Genomic DNA, 16,608 nt, shown 5'->3' with positions numbered 1-16,608 from the left:
GAGGAGTGCAGACTTTTAGCCTGCCTTCTTCAGAACAGTCACAGGAAACTGAGTCAGCAGTCTAAGAGACTCAGAAGAAAACATCTTTTAACCCCACTAAAGTCTCAAGAAATTGGAGATGTACAGGAGAGATGCAAGCTCCTAGGACTTTGGTCACAGAGATGACCCCACCCACCCACCCAGTACATGGTCCAGGGGAAGTGTAGTCTTAATGTGTCGACCTATGGTTCGAGAGAAACATACAGAATATGTGACTGCAGAACAAACTGTGGGATACCTTCTGAAGCCCCGTGGGGCCTCCAAACTTGATAACAAATGTTAAAGAAGGTATCAGTTGGCCCTCACAATGCTTTTGAAAAAGAATAAGCTATGACCATTCTTTCACCAATTCCTTACAGCAAATGCCTCCTACCCCACACCTCATGCAATGAGGAACACAGGCAATGCTTTGTCTAGATAACATTTGCAAGTGAAAACAATCTCTTGGTCAGTCTCACCCTTGGCCTTCACCTCTCAGCTCTGCTTTCCCTCCCTCCAGATGGTTCTCACTGTGTCTCATACAGCTACCAAGCATCCACTAAAGCACATGACAAATTAATAAAGATCTGAGCTCCTTTCTCCAGCAGGGAGATGTGCAAAGAAATAATTCCCTAAAATTGAAGTATTTTGACACCTCAGTAAGCAAGAGACAAGCTCCTCTAGCAGAGGCTTAATCACCATCTATCGTGCCCACTCATACATGTAGCTCTTCAGTGAGAAATGATTTTGCTTAAGATTATATTTTGAATCATTCCAAGAGATGCGTCTTCTTGTTGTCATCTAGAAATTCAAGCAGTTGCTTTCCTGGCGTGCCCATTCTTTAGAAATTATTCAAGTGATCTACGTGGAAGACAAGCAGCTGGTGCTCACCGCCTCCGTTGACGGCTCAGTGAGGTAAGCCATACAGCTTCATCCCATGAATGTGGGGGTCTCTGGTGTGAGTGGAGGAAGATTTGATGCTAATGTTGATGTGTTCGGTTCAGATGCAGTGCTTTGGATCATTTCATGGCCTTTTGGCTAAGACCAAATGTGCATCTATTCTTATCAGTTTAATATCTGACATGTCCTCTATCTGAGGACAATACAGTAAATAGACTTGGGATCTCTGTGAATGGAACGCCCCCTTCATGGGATTTAAGGAAAAACGGTCTTGATCCACTTATTAGAATAAATTCATAAGTAAACCAAAAAATTATACAAAGAAGCTTTGAAAAGATTGGCATTGACTTGGATTATTTTTCTATATCCAAGGGAATTAGGTGATATACTTCTCCATGAAAAAAAGGAGGGCAGAGACATGGATCTGAGAATCATTTTTTTTTTTTTTTTGGTAATGTTTGTTCTTACACAGACTCATTAAGCAAATGCTGCTTTTAAAAAAATCCATGACAAACATTTACAGTAGAATTGGATCTGTATGGTTATTCTGGAGAATTAAACAGAATAGACAGCTCAGAGAGTTAGACTCAAACCTGGGGAGGGCTACAGAAAGTTTGGGGCCAAAAGTTTTAAAAAATAGTCATAGGAAAGAACGTGTAGCCACGTGGAGGAGGGCATACCTGTAGTCCCAGATCTTTGGGGGACATAGAGGCAGGGTATCTCTCAGGCTCAGGAAGTTTGAGCCAGATTGGGAAATGCTGTCAGAAAGAAAAAGGGAAGGGAAGGGAAGGGAGTAGAGAGAAAAACAAAGCAAGAGGAAAAAGAAAGGATAGCAGAAAGAGGAATTATGAAAAGAAGAGAGAGAGAAGGATATAAAGACAGGGAAAGAAAGAAAGAAGAAAAGAAAGAGAAAAAGAAGAAAGAAGAAAGGAGAAAAAGAGAAGGACAAAAAAGGGAGGAAGGGGAGGAAAGGGAAGGGAAGGAACAGGTCAGGAGAAGAGTAAAGGAAGAAATGAGAGGAGGGTGGAAAAGGAACAAGTGTAGAAGGGGAAAGAGAGACCCACCCAAACAAAAGATCACCCAATAGTGAGGGAGGGAGGCAGGCTAGTTATCTCAATGTGATTGACTTTTACATAACCTACTTACTTGAATTAACTAATTGATTATAATCAATGCTAAGCACATGTGCCCAAAATACTAAAAATACATAAACATATATAAAGAAAAAGAAAGGAAATGTCACGACATTTCTAGAGACAAACTGCTGCCTACTTGAAATGTTTTCAAATCATGGCGACAAATCATGTTCTTTAAAAAATGGAGTTAGGCAATATTAGGAGATCTAGAGAGGCTTCTAGTATATGAGAGACCAATCAAAATGCAAATGAGAAAGAAGGAATGTTTTATATTGTTAGTGGGGCCCTTGATTTAAATTCAAATGATCCTGGCTAACTCTGTGGTCTTGAGAAGAGATGTTAGGTTGGGGACTCAGCTGTGTAGTACCTATAGGAGGCTTGCTATAGATTTGTATCATTAACCTTTAGAGTAGCCACTAGAGGGATTTAGACTAGAAACAAGTGACTTACAGTTGAAGGCTGTGTGGCAGGCCAAATCAAAAGGACATGAGCTTCAACTAAAGGAAAAAATGAGAGATCAACATGAGTCCCCTGCCATGTACAACCAGGAAGCCCTTATGTCAATCCAGACAGACGTCACTAAAAAACTGTGATGTGGAAAGATCCAGAGGAGCATTTAGAAAGATAAAGATCAAGATGATCTGGTAGGGGAAACAAACGGATAGAGCTCTCTTGTGTGAGAAAAGTGATCCTGTGTTTTCTTTGTAGGGAAAAGTGTATTATTACAAATGCCCTTAATGACTTGGTCTTCTGGTCTTTACACGGGCTTGTTTTCAGCTACTCATCACAGAAATGTCTGGTGAAGGTTGTAGTCCGCGTGTTTGTGCATGCGTGTGAGTGCATGTGCACACGGACACATACCAACCACAGGTATATAAGCCTCCACTGCTAAGAGCATTACCCTTTTGTTTCTGTCTCTTTGGGCTGCTTATAACAAAGCACTTTACAATGGGTTGCTACAAACAAGAGAAATTGATTGCTGGTGTTTCTGGAGGCTGGAATGTCCAAAACCACGTGTCAGCAGGTTGAACAGTTAGAGCTTGTTTCCTGCTTCATAAATGTTACCTGCCTAATTCCTAATTTGGTGTATGACAGTCATTACAATAGTCATCGTTACAGCAAGGCACTTGATTAAATGGACTTAAAGATGAAAAGTTTTAAGCTTGTGTATCTGTGTATGTGCTTTTGTGTGTGTGTGTGTGTGTGTGTGTGTGTGTGTGTATGCATATGTGTGTGTGTGAGAGAGCATGTGCCTGTGTGTGCATACACAATCACCTTCAAATGACGAGGATGCACATGTGGCAGTCAGAGGACAACTTCATGGAGTCAGTTCTCTCCTTTCCCTTTTCTGTGGATTCAGGGGATCAGACTCCTGTCATCAGGCCGAGCAACAAGTGGCTTTCCCTCTGCGCCATGTCAGGAGCCCACAAGGGAAGTGTTTCTTAGGATCAGAGCATCGGAGACTTGAGTCCTGAGTGGGATGGTGTCATTGTGCCAGGCCTGTAGTGAGACCAAGGCTCTTGACAGAGGCATGGTGGGGGAAAGCTGATCACTTTGTTAAGACCACAAAGCACACTCATAGAGGAGCTATAACATGACTTTCAAAGACATGATGCTGAGACCAGTCCAACTATATCCTGCTCCCTTAGAACCCATTAAACTGTGAATTCATCCATTGATGAGGTCAGCACCTATAATGTCCCACCAACATTCACTGGTGCCACCAACTGGAGACCAAATATCTACCACATTATCCCTTAGAGACATTCTATATCTATACCACGACACAGAGGAAATGGTGAAACAGCTCACCAGACCTCTTTTGTTAGGGACACCGCTATAATGTAAATGCTCCCTCTAAAACTCCTGTTAAAATTTAATCACTGCTGTGAAGTATTAAAAGAGTAGGAACTTGATTTCACTGTGATATTCAGAGGTTAGGACTTCTAAGAAGTAGCCAAGGTTATGTGAGGCTGAAAGGCGGGGCACCGATGTATGAGACTAAGGCACTTGCTGCTAAGCCTGATAGTCTGAGTTTGGTCTTGAAAGAGGAAACCAATTCCCACAAATTATTCTCTAATCTCCACATAAGCATCCAGGTATACACTACACTACACACCACACACACACACACACACAATACCACACGATAAATTTAATTTTTTTAAAGGATGAAGGGAATAAGGAAGGATAATTTTCCTGATCCTGTGATGCTCTAGGCAGCCTTGAGACTCTGTAAAGTGCCACTACTAGTATGAAGGACCACACCTTATATAACCATCCAGTTTTGAACTTCTCAGTCTCAATACATCATGCAGTAGGTTATAGAAAATAAAAATAGACTAAAGCGGGCACCAATTCCATCAGGTGCAGTTCTCATGACGTAATGCTTCCCAGGGAGTCCATCTCATGGCATCCTACTAGGAACTGAGGTTCAACATGACTTTGGGGGGACACAGACATTTAGACTAATTCACTGTTCAAGCCAGTCGTCCTTGGCCTGGAGAAATTATTTTTATGATTCCTTTAAATGGAACGCTCCCCCAGATACTCAATTCATAGAGCTTGTCTCTATTAATAGCTGCCTCAAAGCACTGGTACCTTTGTAACTAAGCCACATCCTTCGGCTAATATATGCTGCCACGTTCTCAAGAGGCAAGCACTCTAACATTCTACATCTTGTTTATGAAGAGATTATGACTTTCCAGTGGAGAAACTACATAATAAGATTTAAATCTGGGCCATAGGGCAGGAAATGGGAAGCCTCCTGATGGCTCAGGGTCCATGTCTAAGGCTCAGGAGGTCAGGTGGGATTATTCACTTGGGACAGAGCCGTGAGGAAAAGGAAACACTGTGGAGGCAGAGAACACGCTGCTTTCCTGTGGGCCAGGAGCAGAATTCATTTAGCCTCTTTAACATCCTTGCTTTTCTGTTTAAAGGGTTTGTTATAAATGTTCTTCCTAACTGTTCCCATATTGGTAACAGCTCCCGGAAGGCCATGCTCCTTCAGTAATGCTGTAAACTAAAATAGCATGTATGTAAGATGCTTGTGTGAGCCAGTGTCAAACATGAGGAATCTCGGCTGGATATCTATGCTGGTGCCTTCCCTCGGTAGCTACCTCTTTAAGGCAGTCCACTACCTGAATCCTGTAGATTCTACTCTTAGCTCCTTTAGGTTGGCCTCCTTCTCCATCATTTCAGCAGAACCCCTTGATTAGTGTTGAAACCAAGACATAAAGGAATGTCTGTACTCCCAGAACCTGGGAGGCCAACAGGGGAAGACCAGTATCTCATTAAGTAGCCTTGTCTAGGTAGGAACTTCCTATAAACCTCTGGGTAGCTGGACTAGGCTACAATGATGAGACCTACCCTCAAAAACCAAAACAAAGACACAAAACATCTCTCTGTAAGATACAGAGCACACCTTCCTGCTAAAGGCCTTCTGTATTAGTGTCAATCACCTGAGCAAACTGGGGCAGCTTGTGGGGCCAATAGATAGGGAAATAATACAGATGAGCGAGGCAGAACTTTCTTATCATTCTTCCTCATTACTCAGCTGGGAGTATTGTAGAGTAGAGACCATGGTTGGAAGGTTGAGGACTCAGCATTACTAAAGGCACCCCCAGATCTCTCTTCTCATGAGTTCTGGTGGTGATGATTTCCTACATGGACTGGTGAACCATAGCCCATTGTAGGACCTAGATTAGCTCACAGACTCTCAGCACGGGTTCTGACCAGCTTGTGTTCGCACAATTGCTTAGAGAGAAACGTCCTCCTTGTTTCTTAGCTTCCATCAATGAAGATTGCAGGCACAAGTTCAAATCGGCTAATGCCAAAAAGTTACAGGTGAGAATTCTGACTGATAAAAATGTTGACATGAGCGGCTGCAGGTATGGTCCAGTGACAGATTGTTTATCTCGTATGCTTGAGGCCCCAAGATCAAAAATAAGGGTTTACATATGATTAGTTCCATGGCATTTAGGGGCAAGAGTCCTGAAGAGCCTCGGTAAGCCAAAGCAGTCCATATGTGTTGTGACTGTGGTCAAGCTCAATTCTTCAGCTCCCCCTCTCCCTTGAAACTGTTTCAGGGTCTGGCAATCCAGCAGTGGCCATTACTGTGGGTACTTCGGACAACGAAGAATGTTTGATTTAACTCAAACAAGTGATTTCATTTTGCCTTGTGACGTTACTGAACACCCCATAGAGATAAAGGAAGAAAGCAAGTTCACAGAGAAGACACAAAGCTATGAATATCCTCTGATATTTGACCGGGAAAGGTGAGACCATTCAGTTTTCTTTAAATAAACAGACAGACAAGAGAAAAATTATTGCTACGGGGTGGCACTGTGGTAGCGTAGGGAATTCAAAAATCAAACCTTTTCAATAATTTTGAAGCCCCATGGAATGGAGAAATGTGCAAATAAAAACATTATAATTCAGTGCAGTAGTCCTGGGTACACCTAGTTCTTAATAACCAACAGGGAATACCAAAAAGCAACACAAAGGCATTTGTGTCAGCAGAGGCACCAAATCACGATGATTGTTTGGAGCCCAGGGTAGGGCATAAGAGATAAAGCTCTGAACGTTTAATAGAATCGGGTCCCCATTTGCTGATAGCTGCAATCTTAGTACCCCGAGGGCTATCATGGGCTACCTGGCAAAATTCTGTGTAAAAACAAACAAAGCCAAACCACAGTTACAAATGGGCTGAAGAAGAAGTTTTGTGGTAAAGAGCACGTACTGTTCTTGTATTCTGTCAGAACTCCGTGGAATACGTTAGAGTAGGATTTCTCACCTTAACCAACTTAAGACACACAATCCCTCGCAGATGCACCCAGAAGCTTGTTTCCTGTGATTTCAGCACCTGCTGAATTGCCACTATTACCTACCATGTGTCCATATCGTGCTTCCAATTATGAATCTGCTTTGTGAATGTGAATCTTCTCAATCCGTGAGGACCAGAGCCCTGTTTATGCACCTTTGTGTCCCCTGTTCTTAGATCAATGCCAGTACTCAAGAGGCACTAAAAATAAATAAATAAATAGCTCCAAAAAACTAGTAGTGAATACTATAAGCACAGGGTACAAGTGTAAGTCGTAGATACCAAACTACAAAAGGGTTTGGATCATAGCCAGGATAATTTAACTGTGTGACTTATGCTTACATTGTGCTATTAAAAAATAAGCTTGCATCCTTATAGCAAATTAAGTCTTTCTCTATAGAGTGACTCTGTAATGTTGCATTTGTTTGTTTGCTTGCTTGCTTGCCTGCTTGCTTGTGTGGGAGGGTCAGAGGATACATGCAACAGTAAGTCTGTGAAGGTCAGGAGGCAATAGTCAGGTCTGTCCTATCATGTGGATCCTGGGAATTGAACTCAGATCATCAGGCTTGGTACCTTCACCCACTGAACCATCTCTCTGGCCTTTGAATGGCCTTATCTCATATTATTGACTGCTTCTTAAAGATGTTTCTAATGCATAGTTACGACTTTCTAAATCTGCATGTGAATGGGTTTTAGTGATAAACGTTTCCCAAGGTCACTCAAAAATCAAGCATTGCATTTATAAGACTTTTTCCCATTCCTGATATATAGGGATCCCATTAAATGACAATTGATGGTTTTAATTACAGGGACTATTCTGGCAGAGTAGAAATTGCTGTAGTTTCCCTAGAGGGAAATCTAGGAAGCAAAATGGAATAAGAATTAGGTATAGAATTGGTGTCATTGGGACTGGTGCCATGACAGTCAGGCAATGTGGGGAGCAGAGAGGAAGGACAAATGGATGTTTGCTCATTTGGCAAAGAATGAAAGTTATAGCTATGTGCTTGACCTTTTTTTCTTTTTCTTTTTTTCTTTTTTTTTCTTTTTTTTTTTTTTTTTTTTGTCTATTTTTGTATGCAGGTGGAAAAAAATGAGCTCAATGTCTTTGCTTTTCAAACGTGCCCCTCCCAAGCCCTTTGAAGTGCAACATGATTTTAAATTTTTCAAGTCTCTTTCTTCTCCTAAGGTAGCTAAAATAACAAACTTACCTTTGCTTTTTGAATTCTTGAATTCAGATATTCCCATTATGGTAGATGTTAGCTTTCTGTTGCTACTCTTAAAAACTGCTGCAACTTTTTTTGGGGGGGGGATGAATTATCTTACAGGTTTGTAGGTGAAAAAGCCTGAAGTGCGAGCAGAGCATGGTGGTGCTTGTCTATGTTCCCAGCACTTGGGAAGGTGAAGAAAGAAGAGTCGGGAGTTCGAGGCTAGCCTCAGAGACATATGAAATTCAAAGCCAATCTGGGGTGGATGAGAATTTGTGTATATTTTTCAAAATGCTGAAGTGTAGCCAGAGACTGAGGTGGGTGGGAAACTCCACATTCCTTACTTTGTATGCCCCTCCCTTCATCACCAAAGTGAGAAATACAGGATCTCTCCGGACCTATGGTCACAGGGCCCCCTGACTCAATGGGAAAGGTTCTGTATTCTGTGGTTGCTGTGGGCCACTTGGTTAAGTCAGGAGAGCCTCCGCCCTCAGAAGGAAGGTCTGTACATAGTATCCCCAGGCTGAGAGTGGGAAATGGGGTCTAGACATCCCTGGCAATCTAACCGCATTCATGGCCACATTTTGTCTATGGTGCAGTCTGAGAAAAATGAGTGGTTATTATTTACCATGCTAGAAGATGGATGTAGTGTGAGGCTAGAAGTCAGGAATTACTGTAATTAACTGTGCATACAATTTACAGCACTAACAATATCGTGATAGTCAAACTTCTATTGGGGTAGCCCCTTTTCCTAAATTTATCATCAACAGAGGACTTGCCTAAGATCCTACATTAGTGAGCCGTGTTTGCTGTTGGCACTTTGATAGATATTTGATAAATAGAATGTGCCCTTTCTGGTAAATCATTGCTCTGTTTTGTAGATTCACCGGCAGGCTTTGGAAGGTTTCAAGACAGAAAACAGAGAGGCAGGGATCGTTTTTGGCTCTCTGCCTATATACAGGGTAAGTCAGAAGTTTCTAGAACTAGAGTGGTTACAAGACAATACAAAATCTGAGTTCTCCTTGCTGACACAATCAGCCCATAGATGCTCCCATAAGAGTCCCATGCCAGGAAAGCCTTGGGCCATGTGTATGAGTAGTTGGAATTGCTCACCTCTGCTGTTGCACATAAGAGTGACTTTGAACTTTGACCTAGTGGTTCATACCTTCAGGGTAAAATCCAGATGCCTTAGAGTAGCATACAAACTTTCTATGATCTGGCTCTGCCAGACTTTCAGACCCCATTTTCTGCCACGTTCTCCCCATACTCTTCCTATATTCCAGCAAGGCTTGAGTGTCACTGGAGGATCCATCACTCTGCCCATGCTCTTATCTAACCAATAGTCATCAAGTCTCTCACCCAAGTCTCCACCCCCAGGAAACCAGTGTTAAGTAAGTAATGAGTGCAACCAAGAAATAATAACCCAAGTACCAAATTTCAACTTAATATCAACACAGACCTTAAGCATTCCTTATCTTTATAAAGACATGCCCATTGTGGTAGATAACGAACAACAGTGATGCTGACAGTGATCAAGGATTAACAGGAAAGGGCTGGGGAGGTGTCATTAAAATGCTTGCCACACAAGCCTAAGGACCTGAGTTTGGATCCCCAGCATCCACACAAGAAAACTGAACATGGTAGGGTGCATCTGTGATCACTGTGCTGGGGTGGTGGGAGCAGAAGACTCCCCAGGTTCTTGCCCCACTGTTCTAATCTAATCAATGAATGCGAGGCTCAGTGCGACACTGGGCCTCAGAAACTTAACATGGAGGGCTGGGGAGATGTCTTAGGGGATAAAGGACTTGCTATACAAGTGTGAAGACTAGAGTTCAGATATGTCGGACTGACATAAAAGCTGGGAAGTCGAGGCAGCTCGCCTGTAATCCCAGTGTTTAGGATGCAAAGGCAGCAGGGGGCGGGATCTGCTAGGCAAGCTAACTGGCTGGACCAGCACAAAGTGGCAAGCTCCAATTACCCTGCACCAGTAAATAGAGCCGAGAGTAATCACGAAGAGAACTAATATTAACCTTTGGCTTCCACAAGCATGACCACACACATATACCTGCACACTTATGTACACGTACACACACATACACACACACACACACACACACACACACACACACATACACACACACGTGCGCGCTCGAGTGCACACACACACATGCACACATGCATACACGTGCACACATGTGCACACACATACACATATGCCCACACACACGTGAGCTGAATTAACAATAAGGTAGCACACACCTATATTCCTAGAACTAGGAAGGCAGAGGCAGAAGGGTGTAGAACTCAAGGCCAGCTTGAAATACATAAATCTGTCTCCAAAAAATCCAAAGTAAGGGGCTGGAAAGATGATTGCATTTCCAGAGACCTGGGTTCAATTCCCAGCATCCACATGGCCGCTCACAACTTCCGGTAACGCCAGTTCCAGGGTAGCTAGCATCCTTTTCTGGCTCCTGAAAATACCAAGAACATTCACGGTACACAGACGTGCATGCAGGCAGAACACCCAAACACATCCATTTTATTTTCAATTAAAAAAGTAAAATCAACTGGGCAGTGGTGGCGCCCGCTTTTACTCCCAGCACTCAGGAACAGAGGCAGGTGGATGGCTGTGAGTTTGAGACCAGCCTGGTCTACAAAGCAAGTCTGAGACCAGCCAAGGCTACACAGAGAAACCCTGTCTTGAAAAACAAAACAAAACAATAGAAGTAAAATAAGACAAACCAAACTAACACAGGGAGAAAGGAAGAGAACAATGGACAGCTGCAAAGGGCATGCAGCTTGAAGCAGATACACCTCTCGTGTTGCACCCCTCCCGCCAACTCAGGGTTGCATTCCAGAAGTAAACACTTTAGGTGTGCTTGACTCAGTCTTTGGTTTGCAGGTACCAAGTCCCACAAGTCTAAGATTCCTTCCACTCATTGGCTCTGACGCACAAAGAGATTCCATAAACGGCTTTCATGGGAAGAAGAAGGCCACCCATGTCCAGCATGACAAAGTAAGTTACGTAGATCCCACAGAGCACTCTAAACACACACACACACACTCACACACACACACACACACACACACACACACACACACACAAACACACACACACACATTTTTAGATTACTTTTCTGTCCCCCGCCCAAACATTATGAAATTAAAATTATTTCAGTGCATAAATTCAAGAATATTCCAAGTGTATATGTGACCAGGCATGGTGTCGCAAGCCTGTAATCCCAGCACTCGGGAGCAGAGGAAGATGGTCACTGTGAGTTCAAGGCCAGTCTGGTCTACAAAGTGAGTACTGGACAGCCAAGACTACACAGAGAAACCCTCTCTCAAAAAACCAACCAACAAACAAACAAACAAACAAACCAAGTGTACATGTGCTAGCTCCATGAGATAACATTTATGTGTTTGTTGGGTAGAGGGGAGGAAAAGTACAACCCATGAGTCTGAATACATGAGACTATCCTGATGCAATTAAGTTAAAGGAAACAGCTCCCTAGATGTGGAGATCTGGTACCAGAGACTAATGACATGATAAGCCTGAGATCTTTCCCTTCAGAATTCATGATCAGAGATCATTCTATTGTGACAGTTCTGGAAGCTTCCATGGGCTTGATGTAACTAACCTGTGCTCCTTCATCTCGCCATCAGCATAGGTCCAACACTAAGCCCTAAGATGTAGATGTAGCCCAGGTTATGGCTTCTATTGTCCATCACTAACTCAATAACTGATTGCAGACAGTGACAGCAACCCCAACCACCTCTAAAAGCCATTTTATTAAATCGAGGTGGAAAACGTCCTCGTAATTTTGTGAGCTTTTGCACTGAATGAGACTATGGATGAGTCCCATTAATCAGCCATATGGCCAATTATCCAAGAAAGAGCTATTGGCAATAGAGGAGGTTTTTTTTTTTATAAAAGTAATATTTGCTTTTAGTTGTAAGGATGGATGAAACAGCATGTCACAAATAATCAAAAAGCAAAAGAAGGTAAAATATTTTTTCATTGGATTTTACAATTCATAAATTTAGTGCCCCATATTTTTATTCTTTACACTTTGATCTAACCTGATATTAAGTATAAGTTTATTTTCTAAGCAAATGCTAAGCTTAAAAAAGAAGACGGCCACATAGGTCTTAAGAACCAGTTTAATGGAACTAAAAATTAGTCATGGCTAGAAAGGAAGAGATTGGTAACTCTGTGGTGGTTAACGAGCAAGCTCAACCCCTAAGCACCATGGAAACCCAAGAAAGGTCCAGGTGTGGTGGCAAGTGACTTTAATCCCAGCACTCAAGAGGCAGAGGCAAAGCAGATCTCTGAGTTCGACTCTGTAGCAAGACCCATTCTTTTTTTAAAAAAATCAAATTTAAATGTGGAAAAACCATAAGAACATGAAATCTGTGGTGACCCATTTTCAAACTTATATAACATCCAGTCACAGAAAAATGGTTATGAAGATGGTATATACATCAGCATACTCCATGGTTTCTCCAAACAATACCCAATGGCAGAAATACTCACAATGCTATTTTAGATGAAAAAGTATACCCAGGGACCTGAGGAGATGGCTCTGTGCTACGTGGCTTGCCCTGCAAGCATGGGGACCTGAGTTTGGATACTCAGGGTTCGCATAATAAGCTGGGTGCAACAGTATATGCATATAATCTTAGCACTGGAGAGACAGAGCCAAGGAAACCTTGGGACCAGCCAGTTTAGCCAAGGTGGTGAGCTCCAGGTTCAGAGAGAGAAAAGACAAGATGGTGAGTGATTGAGAAAGATACCTGATGCCGACCTCTAGCATCCACACAAGAGCGCATGAGTGTACACACACACACACACACACACACCTTAAATTTGGTGATAAAATTGATAACTATGGTTAATTTTACCTTCAAATGAACGTGCCAAGTCTGAGGCCGTGTGCTCGGCATGCGCTCTCACATCTCTGCAACAGCGCATTAAAATTAACACCTCCCATTTTGCAGTTACAAAAGCTGAAGCATGTGGCATAAAATAATTACCAAAGAGCCCCCAACAAAGTTAGTTGACAGAGCAAGGATTTAAACCCGGAAGTTTGGCCCCAGTGCCTGGGTGTTTAAATATAACAGTATAATTCAGAGGTATGTGAAGTGCTGAGCTCCCCGGATTGGAATAACCTTCTGAGAGTATCCAAATGACAGCAAACTCATCGTTCAAGATTATTTTTTCCTCCCTACTCCCACCATCATCTGTCTTCTTACCATACAGTAATTCCCCCTTTCTACAATGGCATCTTGTTTTTCCCTGAAAACTCATTTCTCTTCTGCTGTCTTTATTCTACTGGGTTGCAAGGCCTCTAAGAAGGGGGCCACACATTTTGCCCGAGTCATCCTTTCAGACTGACAATGGGAAGGATGTAGAGCCTGCTAGAAACGGGCAAGAAATGAAGTCATGAAGATGGCAGAGAGGGGCTCATCCAGAGCAGAGGGGACACTCCCGCTGCTGGGCACGTGGCTCATGAAGGGAGCTGAGCCTCCTGGCTTGTCTCAGGGAGACAGGGGCAGAGACAAGACTTGTTCGTGTCCAGGCTTAAAGGAGTTGAAGACTGAGGCTGGGTCTCAGAGCTCTCTCCTTACCCTACCTATCTCCTCTTCCTTTTTGTGTTACAAAGGTTTGCAAGCAACTCCCAGAAATCGCTCAGAAACACAGGGTGTTCACCTAGAGTCTCATAAATGCTGACTGAATGCTACTGACAAAATTTGCACCTATGTATCAATCTATGGGTTTTGGTGTGTGTGTGTGTGTGTGTGTGTGTGTGTGTGTGTGTGTGTCCTGGCAAACATGTGGAGGTCAGGAAACAGCCTTCAGGAGCCACTTGTCGCTTTCCACAGTGAGATCAGAGGCTAGAACTCAGCTGGCAGATGAGCCATCCTGTGGTCCCAAGGAGTCCTTTTGAGACAGGGACTTACCATATAGCCCTGGATAGTCTGGAACTTGTTTTGTCCTGCTCTGTACTCATGCTTGTGGTAGATGCTCCTGCTTCCCCTTCCCAGTTGGTGTACATGGGTCCTAGGATGGATAAGCACCCCGTCAAGTCGCTCAGAAACTCTTCCAGGACCCCTTAGGAGTCCCACCTTCTCCCATCAATGCACTTCTGCCTGGAAACGCACAGGATTGCGTTCGCTGCTTGTCTAAGAGGGGGAAAGAAATCTTTAATGGTGAAGGTTGGGAAATCCCTCTTGTCCACTCATCTATAATGCTTTTTTACTAATGAACATCCCCTTTATTCCACAGTCACGAAGGAAAAGCCTGAAGAGGAACTTAGTCCCGCAAATAAATCTGGCTTCATCCTTTTTCCCAACCATGCCCAGATGAAGAGGAGCCTCAGAACTGGCTGCTGCACAGGAGCCCACAAGGCCCAGATCTGTACTGCAAGATGAGGATGAGGCACCACTAGAGGGTGATTCATCTCTCTGCCTCAGGCAGTCATAGTAACAAGATGGCTCAAGGGGCTCTGGTGACGTCAGCCTTGACAATGAGCCTGCAGCCAGTTTGCCTACTTCTTTTACACATAGAAAAACTACGTAATTCATGGACAGCGTCTCTTGTCATCGTCAACAAGATGGCCCAAGGAAACCAATGAAGCTGGTAGCACGAGTAGACCCAAATGCTATGGTTAATCATGATTACATTTGCACCACTACCTGTTGTTCACCCCAGTCTGTAACCTGAATTAGAGTGTGTGTAGTAAGAGGCACATTTCGTGTGTGTCATGCTGTGTATTTGCTACCTGTTGTTCACCCTAGTGTTTAATCAGAATTAGAATGTATGCAAATTATGTGTGTGTCATGCTTTGTATATATTTAAAAAAGCAATACTACTGGTGTTACTTTGTATCTTTGAAGTACTACGGATTGAACCCAAGAGCCTGACATGCTAGGCAAGTCAGTTACATCAACAGCTCTGTTTAGAGATAAGATCTCTTTAGAACGACCTGGGAGGCCTTGAATTTAAGGTCAACCTGCTTCAGCCTCCAGATCTGCCAGGAATAATATTATTTTAAAAAAGAGGACTATCCCTGACTGGCCTCTCATCTGTCTGCTTCGTTCAGGGTAGTGTCACCTGCCAGCTGTGAAGGATAATTCCTGGAATGAAGCTGTGGCTGCAACAGCTGATTGGCTAGTTAGAACTTCAGGGTCCTGTGAGCCAAATGATCATGGTGGCGTCCCTAGGTTCCTTAGGAGCCACATTTTGTCCAGAAAGCATTGCATTCCTGAACATACTCATTTTAAGTTTAAAAAAACCCAACTAGGAGACATAATTTTGTGCTCAAGATAATGGAAGCACATGTTTAAAAGGGTTGAAATGGTGGACAGACAGCTCTGGGTATGCTCAGCTTACCACATAAAATTTGCCCTGAGCATAAAGGAAGAGATATTTTGAAGACAGGCTGATAAAGGACTTTGCCCTTAACAGTGTCAGTCACTTAGCAGCTAACGTAATGTTAGCTGATGAATATGCATGTAAAAAAAATGAGAGCATCAAAATATGACTAATAATGAGGCACATTTTAAACATAAAGCATGGAAAAAGCTATAAGAATTGAAATGTGAGAATTAGATAACCTGGGCTTCTTCAGGAAATGATTCTGAGCCCTGAGTGTTGCCATGGTAACAACTGTTAGTCTACTTTCTCCCAAAGCATCACTCCACTGCTTGGTTAAAGAACCCACACCCCTCCACCAAAAAAAAAAAAGAAAGAAAGAAAGAAAAAAATAGTCCTAAGTTCTCATTCTGTGAGAGAATTATGTTGGAATTCTAAAGCAATAATGACAAAAATACAAACAAAACATACTTACTAAGTACAATTAAAGAGAAAATTAGTATTAAATGTTTTCTCACCCTTAATGAAGCTCCACTCCAGGCTCTGAAATAAAGCCTCCACTTCCCTCTAGGGCTCCATCATGTTTTTATCTCCACATATCTTCCTCTGCTCTGGAGGCTTATTGGAGGTTTTTGAGGCCCTTTCTCCTAATAAACTGCGTTTTCCTGAAGGGACTCGTGTGCAGCATCCTTTTCCTAAGCCAACCAATGCTGCTGTTTTATCGCTATGTCTCTATTATAACATGTACAACCCACTGAATTAAGAAAATGCCATTAGCATTTTAAGAGATACATATTAGTAGAAATCAATGCAATTTTATATTCTTTGTAAAAAAGAAAAAAGAAAAGAAACGCCAAAAGAAATGGTAAAGAAAAGGTACAGACCAATCACAGTGGTGCACGCCTGTAATGCCAGCACGTGGCAGGCAGAGGCAGGTGGACCTCTGTGAGTTTGAGACCAGCCTGGTCTACAAAGCGAGTCTAGGCAGGACAGCCAAGGCTACACAGGGAAACTCTGTCTCAAAAAACCAACCAGAAAGAAAGAAAGAAGAAAGAAAAAAAGAAAAGGTACAGGAGCAATAAAGTGAAAAGGAAGGATACAGCGTCCTTGGACACTACACTGGTAGTCTGACTTTAGCCAGTTTCTACA

The 16,608-nt window shown here is 42.8% G+C and overlaps 1 protein-coding gene across 2 annotated transcripts in view; it reads left to right on the top strand.

Moving 5' to 3' along the window:
• The window catches only part of WDR64 (WD repeat domain 64), a 106,455-nt gene extending 91,463 nt beyond the window's left edge, over nt 1-14,992 (top strand). Inside the window, exons 23-28 of one of the 2 annotated variants that reach the window (XM_084785885.1) lie at nt 824-933; nt 6,143-6,331; nt 7,957-8,062; nt 8,963-9,043; nt 10,984-11,097; nt 14,371-14,992. In XM_084785885.1, the coding sequence (XP_084642011.1) occupies nt 824-933; nt 6,143-6,331; nt 7,957-8,062; nt 8,963-9,043; nt 10,984-11,097; nt 14,371-14,451 (681 nt within the window). In that variant the 3' untranslated portion in view covers nt 14,452-14,992. Of the gene's footprint in view, nt 1-823; nt 934-6,142; nt 6,332-7,956; nt 8,063-8,201; nt 8,905-8,962; nt 9,044-10,983; nt 11,098-14,370 lie in introns of those variants that run through there. The other variant, XM_084785886.1, reaches the window with a different exon arrangement.
• The last annotated feature ends 1,616 nt before the right edge of the window (nt 14,993-16,608 follow it).

This window comes from Acomys minous (genome assembly GCF_964271855.1).
Source record: "Acomys minous genome assembly, chromosome: 1".
Taxonomy (NCBI): domain Eukaryota; kingdom Metazoa; phylum Chordata; class Mammalia; order Rodentia; family Muridae; genus Acomys; species Acomys minous.
This window is presented reverse-complemented; position numbering and strand designations above follow the sequence as displayed.